This window comes from Nicotiana tomentosiformis, chromosome 3, assembly GCF_000390325.3.
Source record: "Nicotiana tomentosiformis chromosome 3, ASM39032v3, whole genome shotgun sequence".
Taxonomy (NCBI): domain Eukaryota; kingdom Viridiplantae; phylum Streptophyta; class Magnoliopsida; order Solanales; family Solanaceae; genus Nicotiana; species Nicotiana tomentosiformis.
In genome coordinates this window covers 19,320,382-19,328,795 of record NC_090814.1, presented here as the reverse complement: position 1 = coordinate 19,328,795, position 8,414 = coordinate 19,320,382, and the positions used below count along the sequence as shown (strand labels likewise).

The 8,414-nt window shown below is 35.3% G+C and overlaps 1 protein-coding gene across 1 annotated transcript; it reads left to right on the top strand.

The window, feature by feature from the left end:
• The first annotated feature begins 3,489 nt into the window (after window positions 1-3,489).
• On the top strand, window positions 3,490-7,473 carry LOC104107569 (zinc finger CCCH domain-containing protein 52-like). The gene is made up of 3 exons (XM_009616411.4): window positions 3,490-3,820; window positions 4,615-4,675; window positions 6,501-7,473. The coding sequence occupies exons 1-3, from the start codon at window positions 3,748-3,750 to the stop codon at window positions 7,249-7,251; spliced, it is 885 nt and encodes a 294-aa protein (XP_009614706.1). The 5' UTR covers window positions 3,490-3,747; the 3' UTR covers window positions 7,252-7,473.
• The last annotated feature ends 941 nt before the right edge of the window (window positions 7,474-8,414 follow it).

The following is an 8,414-nucleotide window of genomic DNA, read 5'->3' as shown; positions in this document are numbered from 1 at the left end:
AATTGGTAACTTTAATCATATATGTACACTATCACCTCTAGAATGTATTACACTTGAAGAGGAAAACATCCTCAAAGTAGAAAATACTGTTAAATTGAGGAGGATATCTTAAATAGAGCAACGAGGCTAGTTAATGAATGAAGAAAGTTTACCGAAGATTTGCATAACTTAAAAATATCAAATATGTTCCTGACCTATTAAAACATAATCCATTTCCTGATTAGTTTGAGGCTCTTGTGGTATTCTGAACTGATAGACTTTGCATATAGAGGTAGATATTGTCTCAGTTTCATCCAAAGGGATACTTACATACATGAAAAGAGTTGAATAAAACAGTGGAAGCTGCTTTTAATAATGGAAAGGAAGTGATGTCCTATGTATTAGTGAAATATTACTCTATTTTTAAAAAGAAATTTACTGATGCGATGCTCTATGAAAACACACAGCGAATCAAGTTTATAGGAGATGATTGTATAAGTATGTACTTGCACCAATACCTTGTTTAAGTTGATTGTGATGCCCCTTTGCGAAGTGGTATCAAGAATGATTTCTCTTGTCGGAGAGTTGTTTGGTCTTTGTTTTACCTTTTTCGCTCCCTTCTTTATTAGAGAGACTAGTTACTTTACAGAGATATCCTACCTTTATTCCTACCATTTTAATTTGTGAAGCAAGCAATTTGGTGAGTGTTTTTTTAGTTCTCCATATCTCGATTCTAGCTCCACGACTGTTAGTAGTGTTGGGAGAGCATGAAGCGACGCAAAGCGAGGAGGCCCCAATTCGCTTAAAGCATGAAGCGTGAAATGAAGCTCTCGCTTCATTGAAGTGAAGCGGAATTTTATGGTTTCTGTCATTCTAGTTTTATACATTTTCCCTACCATGTGAAGAAGTCTATTAATTTACAAATTTGGTTAAGTTCTTGGATTTGAGAAATGGTCCCTTTTTATATGAGATGTTTGTAGCTTATGTACTTCTTCATTAGCATATTATGAATTAGCAATAATTGAAGAGTTAGGGTTAAAAGGTTGCTGGTTGATAAATATCTGGATTAGTTGCTATTTTGGTAGTTGTGTGTTACTGTCTTGCTTGTCCCGTTTCTTATACTTTTTGCTTTGTCATTGTTTTATAGGCTCATCCTGCTCATGAGAAGTTCATAAACAAAAAGATTGAAATGTTTTGAAGAAATGTCCCCAGCGTGTGGGAATGATCAAGCTAGGGGTGATTGTAAGTCGTTTGATAATATAGGCTTGGATTGTAGTTCAGAGAAAGGTAATGATAATGACGTTGAAGGACCATCTAAGGAAAAAGATGTGCAAGATGTAGTAAGTAAAACTTCTCAAGTCAAAGCAAGCTGTAAACGAAGTCGTTCTTCTGATGTGCAAGATGTGGTCAATGATATATCATCAAAACTTGGAGAAGTGGTAATGACAATCAGTAAGATAGCTGATAGTCGACTAGATGTGACAAGATTGCACGAAGAAATTATGGCAATGGAAGGTTATGAAGAAGAGTTCTTAGGTGAAGCTTTTGATTATTTGGTGCAAAGTGATATGTTAGCTAAGGTATTCATGGCGAAAAATCAGAATCTCCACAAGGTTTGACTGGAAAAATTCAAGCGACAACACTAAAATACACAAATGGGGTTGAAAGAACAAAGCTAGAATATGAAGCAATTGTTATAGAAAAATATTTTGTTGCTTGTCTTATATGGTTTGTGATACTTCAGTGATGATTTTTCTCATGTCTACTTGCTTCTTGAGTACTCATATATTGGGAATGATTATTATGGAGTTGCTCATATTTCTTCTCTTTTATCTGTGTCTGAGACGTTTATCATTGTTAGCCTGAATCTTATATGTTGCAAGATGTTATATAATAGAAATAACGTTTAGAGTACTTTCTTCTCATGTTGTAGATAGAGTACTTTCTTTTTTATTTTAACAAAAATGAGTATTTTCTTTTCATGATGTACTTTCTTTTTATGTTGTAAAAAGGGTACTTTTATTTTGTTTCAACAAGAAAAAGAGTATTTTCTTTTCAGTTATGGAGCTCAAATTTCAACGTTCTTGTGTGAAAAAGTAAATTACCATATTAGTTCCTTTGGGTTTATGTGAATTTTTTAGAAGAATAATTGAATTCTTGAAGAAAAATAGAGTTGTGGAAATGTTGAGTAATTGTTGTGTATGTGTGTGGAGGAGGGGGGGGGGGGAAGGGGAGGGGGAACACATAAAACATAGGAATTGGGGGGAGGATGGGGGTGATGAGAGTAGCGTAGAAAATTATTTTCCTGAAAAAAGATTTTCTACTCTCTAACCAAACACTAAAAAATATTTTTCGAAAAAAGGTTTTTCACTCATCAATCAAATATGAAAAAATAAGTAATAACACTATTTATTTTTCAACCTGAAAAACATTTTCCAAGGTACCAAACACACCCTCAGTGGGTTTCCAATGTATTTTCCCAAAGTCAAATATGATAAGTAAAAATGACTCGAGGAAATATTATTAATGTAGACTTTTATACTGATATTATCATTCTTATTCAGCAAATCGCTCTAAATTGTAGGACTACATAGGGGCATTTTCATATATACTCATTTTTGGGGCCACCATTGAAGTTATACTCGTATTGCATAAAATTTTACAAAGTATACCCGCTCGAATTTGAAGTAGTTCAATCTCTTTAATGCAACTTCAGAAATCGAATATGAAGTTCTTCTATCTTTTAAATGCTACTTCAGAAATTTGAATATGAAATAGTTTAATCTTTTCAATGCAACTTCATAAATCAAAACTGAAGTTCTTCTATCTTCCAAATGCAATTTCAGAAATTCGAATCTCAAGTAGTTCAATCTATTTTGAATGCAACTTCAGATTTCAAATCTTAAGTTTTGAAACATAAACTTGTTTTTCGAATTTCAACAATCCAATACATGATTCAGTGCCTAAATCTACTCCAAATATGCTCAAATTTGAAATATCATAAAGAACAAAGCTCAATCATTAAATTGTCAAAACAACAACAAATTTAACAAACTCATTTTACAACTAAGAAGAAAGAGAAGAAAATCTAAGTACAAAGAAGAAGAAAACAATAGCAAAGAAGAAGAGAAAAAATGTATGAATATCCAAAAATTGAATATCAGTTGAACTCTCTTTTAAAAGTTGGTACAAACGCAAAACTGAAACCACATGAAAATTTTACGATTACGTAATTGGGTTAACTACTGGGCTATCATTGGCATTTCAGCCCAAAAGCAACTACAGCCCAAATGGAACGAGGTGCACGTGACTTTTACTAGATCCCTCAGCTAACATCACAGAGAGCACGTGACTTTCCCTGATTTTTCTCATCCAAATCCAAATTTCGAGGAACTCGCGGGCGGAATCCAAACTCACACTCTTAACCAAATTTAAACCCCAATTTCCAAATCCAAAATTACAAATCATAGGATTCCACTATTTATTATTATTATTGCTATTGCTACTAATAGTAAATATTGTTGATAGTATTATTTAGTGGGTACTGTTTGTTCTATTTATTATCTCATCTCTTATTCATCACGCTTTCTGCTTCTCTCTTCAACCGCCACACCCTTCTTCTCCCCCCTTCGAGAAAAACCCTAGTTCTAGGGTTAGGGTTTTTTCTTCCAAAATCTTTCTTCGTTTACGCTTCTATTTTTGCTCTACTTTATCATTATTTTTAGTTGTAATTTTGGTTCGTCTGTTTGGATCTGAGAGTTAGTAGAGATGGACATTCGGAAGAGAAACAGAAACGAAGGTGGTTTCAATGCCAATGGAGGTTTCAAGAAGGCTAAGTCAGGTTTGTGTTTTTGTTTTTTTTGTTTTACAAAACTTCTTAGATCTACTTTTGCTTTTAAGTTTCTTGCTTGTTTTGCTCTGTTTTACTAACCTTTTTGTTATATTCTTTAGTGGTTATAGAAGCATTTTTATTGTTGGCCAGCGTTTGGCTGGAACGTTGTTTGGGATATTTATTTGATTTAATTTAATTTAATAGTAGTAGTGGAAGAAACTACTAGAGTGATATTTGAAAAAAAAACAATTGAAAAATTCGAATTGTTAAATGAATTTGAATTCTTGAACAGTGCTACAGATATAATATTAAGAATGTGTTGAGACTTGTGACTTAGGTCACAGGTTCGAGCCCTGCCCCATGAGAACTAGGTCTGACATTTAAGTGGAGAAGGGTAGAGGGTCGGCCCCATTATTCCGGAGTTTCGAGGGCTGCCTTTAGTCCTAAAGATTGGCCCCTAAACAGATTTCTGGTCGTAAAAAGATTAGAATTTAAAAGGGCTAGTAGAGACTGCATTTTGGAAATTTTATTTTTATCTCACCCTAAAGGATGAAATGGAGAATAACCAATAGTTTTTATCGTATACATAGAAAAAACTAAAGAACATCTGAATTGAAATTTAATATAGTTACATCTGCTTTGTATGATGAAAGTGGGTTATCTTGAAGAGTTATAATATTCACCTTATAGGTAAGTCCTGTTATGCTGGTAATAAAAATTATGATGTCTGTCTAATTATATCAGTTCTTAAACAACTAACTAATTTCTAACTGGTAAAAAATTTAATTAATTTGGTGCAACAGAAATGGACTCGTTATCAAGTGGTATAGGAAGCAAATCGAAGCCGTGCACGAAGTTTTTCAGGTTCAAATCTTTACCTATGTAATCTAATATTGAAGTTTGAACTTTAATTTATTGTGGAATTTAATTGATCTCAAGTGCAACAATTCATAATTTCTAATAATTCTTCTCTTGTCATAAGCGCCAAAAAATAGATTTCTGCTCGTGAGATCCCCAAATGCTCTAAAATGCTCTAGAAGCATAACGATGAACAATTTTGCTGAGATTATTATTGTCAGCTATTACGTATTTGGAGGAATTATAATGTCCATGGTTTCTCACATACAAGCTATTGTTAACAAATTTTCCAGAGATAGCATTCCCAGCTATAGTGGAGATGGAGTGAGAAACAATATGGTTTCTCAATGACAAACTTCTATATTTTCTCAACAACAATCTTTTATGGTTTGTTGTATCCCAATAATCATGTAATTATTTGCCCCACAATTATCTTAATTGTTATCAGCCTTCTTGTAATGTATTTAGAATAGCAGGTACGTGATTTTGTCTCTTATTTACCGAGGTATACTAGCTTCTCTTTAACTCTAGTTTAATTCTTGTAATCTACAGTGGATATTAGCTACCGTTTATTGGTCTTAATGGCCCATTTTTTGGAACTCTTTTGGCTCTCTGAGAACTGTTGTAAGTTGTTTGAAGAGGTGAATTGCTGTTAAAAATATTGAGATTAAAATACTCAGGGACATCTGTAAGCTCCAGTGCTGTTTACCTTGATTTTTTGTGCATCCTATTTATCTATCTTTGTTAATTCTTTTGATTATGTGACTGGTTATGCATTGAGATTTTCTGAGTCGCATGTGATGAGTGGTTCTGCATTGAGATTTTCTGAGTCGCATGTGACACTTGGAAGAACGTGGAAGTGTATATGCTCTTGTAGACTTTATTTTCTTATTTCAAAAGAACACTCAGAGCAAATGCAAGTGGTGTCCTACTAGTTGGGTTATGGATATTGATTACAAAAGAGATGGTGTAGTATTTTTTCCCATTAGAAGTATTGATACTTTAGCAATGTGCGAGTGAGTTTCATACATTAGATATTTTTGAAACACATTTAAGTGATTCAGCCTAGCCAGGCTGCTAAGCTTTTTTATCTTTCTGTGTGTTTTTGTTTTCCAGCCAATTTGCAAGCTAGACATTTTTTGGGGAGGAAGAGATTTTTAAAATGATTTCTTTCTCTTTTCTTTTAGGTGTTTTTAACAATTTGATGTTGGTGCTAAACTAATAGTCTTCTTTTCTGGAATTGTGGAGTGGTGGGTGCTAATAAAAGAAGACTATATTGGAGTTAATACATTTTTTTTCCATTTATTTTTATTTTTTAATTCAATTTTTGTTCTTGAAGTGCTGTTTTGCTTTTGTTCCAAATGGATAGTTTTCTTTGTTTATCTGCTTTGGAGGTTTTTCTTTTTTTTTTTTTTTGGGGGGGGGGGGGGGAGGCAAGAGGTGGTCTTTGACTTCTGGGAAGTTGGATCGACTCTCCAAACCTGCTTTATGCAGTTATCGTGCTCATTGCCTGCTAGGTACTTAGATTATAGAACTCTGGCATCTCTCGACTCTGCTTCATGCAGTTGGATTACATGATTAAGTCAATCTCACATCATAACCGTCGAACCTGATAACTTCACTTAATGGTCCAGGAAGACCGTTATTGCTTGGTTAGTGTAATAGGATATTTTGCGTTCTGTCTAGAGTGCACTTGTTCTAATATTTTAAGTCCATTGTGTTGAAAGTGTGATTATCTTCTTGTGCCTGCTGTCTGCATCATCCATGCTGCTATATGATATGCGAAATCTGATTTTAGTCTGATTTTGAAGTTTATCTTGTTCTTATGCAGCACTGCTGGCTGCCCTTTTGGTGAGAACTGTCATTTTCTTCATTATGTACCTGGTGGCTATAATGCTGTTGCCCAGATGATGAATATGGCACCATCTCCAGCATCAAGAAATGCAGCTGCACCACCCATGCCCAATGGGAATACTCCTGCTGTGAAAACCAAACTTTGCAACAAGTTCAACTCAGCAGAGGGATGCAAGTTTGGGGACAAATGCCATTTTGCTCATGGGGACTGGGAAATTGGCAAGCCTATCGTGCCATCACAAGAAGATCCACGTGCCATGGGGGCTGGACCTATTCCTGGCCGTTTTGGTGGGCGAATGGAGCCTCCTATTTCAGGACCTGCTGCTAGCTTTGGTACCTCAGCCACTGCAAAGATCAGCGTCGATGCTTCCCTTGCTGGAGCTATCATTGGGAAGGGCGGGGTGAACTCTAAGCAGATCTGTCGGCAGACAGGAGCCAAGCTGGCTATCCGCGAGCATGAAACAGATAAAAATCTCAGGAACATTGAGCTGGAGGGCTCATTTGAACAAATTTCACAGGCTAGTGCCATGGTAAGAGAGTTGATCAGTAGCCTTGGATCAGTTGGTGGCCCGGGAAGAGCACCAGCAGTACAGGGTGGAGGACCTCCACCTCCAATGAGCAACTACAAGACTAAGCTGTGTGAGAATTTTGCTAAAGGTTCTTGCACTTTTGGAGAAAGGTGCCACTTTGCCCATGGTGCTACTGAATTGCGCAAAACAGGGGTGTGAGCTTTATAGGCAGCTTAAGTGTTTGTAGCCCCTTGCTCTACTGCATGCCCAGTTGTGCTGGTCCATTGTAATATTCTCAATTTTGGGATCTATTAATGCAACTTTCGTAGATTGAGTTATTACTGTCTCTGCATGGTTTTGACATTTTAAAGGAACAGACGTACTAGTTCTAGCTTTGCTTATTTGTGTCAGATGCTTAATTAGCCATCCTTTTTTCTTCTATATTCCACTTTCACTCCATGCGTATTTTTGTGATTTCTTATTAGTATCTCTGTAACTTCACCTGTTGATAACGATGGCTATGGGGATGTGAGGGGGTACAGTGAAAACGGTGAGTGAGTCTTCGGTATACATGGAGTAACTGAGGCGACATAGTTAAATAAGCGCTTTTCCTGTACTAGATAAGAGTAAGGGTTTTTTGGTATGTCATAATGTTTATACTATTTTAGTATAGTAAATGACATTTTAAATAGATAAACGCATTGCTGTTAATACAGTGTTTTTATTCTACTGTTATATCTCTCATAAAATGACACATGAATTCCTGAGTAATACTATAAATATTACTTAATTTCACCAAGAAGTTGCATTATAATGCAGTAGTTAGTATTTCTTATAAGACCAATCAAACACTATATTATCTTATACCGAATTTCATGCTGCGATCCATTGCTCCAATCATCCCCTTCTAGTTTATCTGATTTAGTTTCGACAATTAACATTGACACAGTACTTGTGAATTACTCCTATATGGTTAATGAATTAGTCAAGATTCGAACACCAAAGTTATCGAAAAGGATAAGTTTAGACAATGTTTTGAATCTTCAGTGACTGAATATTTTATTTATCAGTTGTTTTTATAGTTCCTTTGTTGTTTTTATGTTTCTCTACACAAACAAGAAAAGCATCTCTTCATCCCAAACTGCTGGAGACGTCCGATAAAAGTTGTGCCCATTTTTAGATGACACCACCACACATTTCTGTGGGAGGCTCAAGCACATCTTTAACATGCTTGTAAATGTTTTCAGAAAACGTGACTCAATATGACTTAATTGCATGGCACTTTCTTGGGGCAATTTAACTTTGGTAGCTTCGACTGTAGCAATAGGACCTATGGGTAAAATCTTATCATGATAGGACCTATTGGTAAAATCAAAAGTGTT

What these genes read in the sequence shown, in the direction of transcription:
- LOC104107569 (XM_009616411.4), top strand. Translation starts at nt 3,748, where the DNA reads ATGGACATTCGGAAGAGAAACAGAAACGAAGGTGGTTTCAATGCCAAT. An exon ending in TTTCAAGAAGGCTAAGTCAG is followed by an intron (nt 3,821 to 4,614) that starts GTTTGTGTTTTT and finishes TTGGTGCAACAG; the next exon opens with AAATGGACTCGTTATCAAGT. An exon ending in CCGTGCACGAAGTTTTTCAG is followed by an intron (nt 4,676 to 6,500) that starts GTTCAAATCTTT and finishes GTTCTTATGCAG; the next exon opens with CACTGCTGGCTGCCCTTTTG.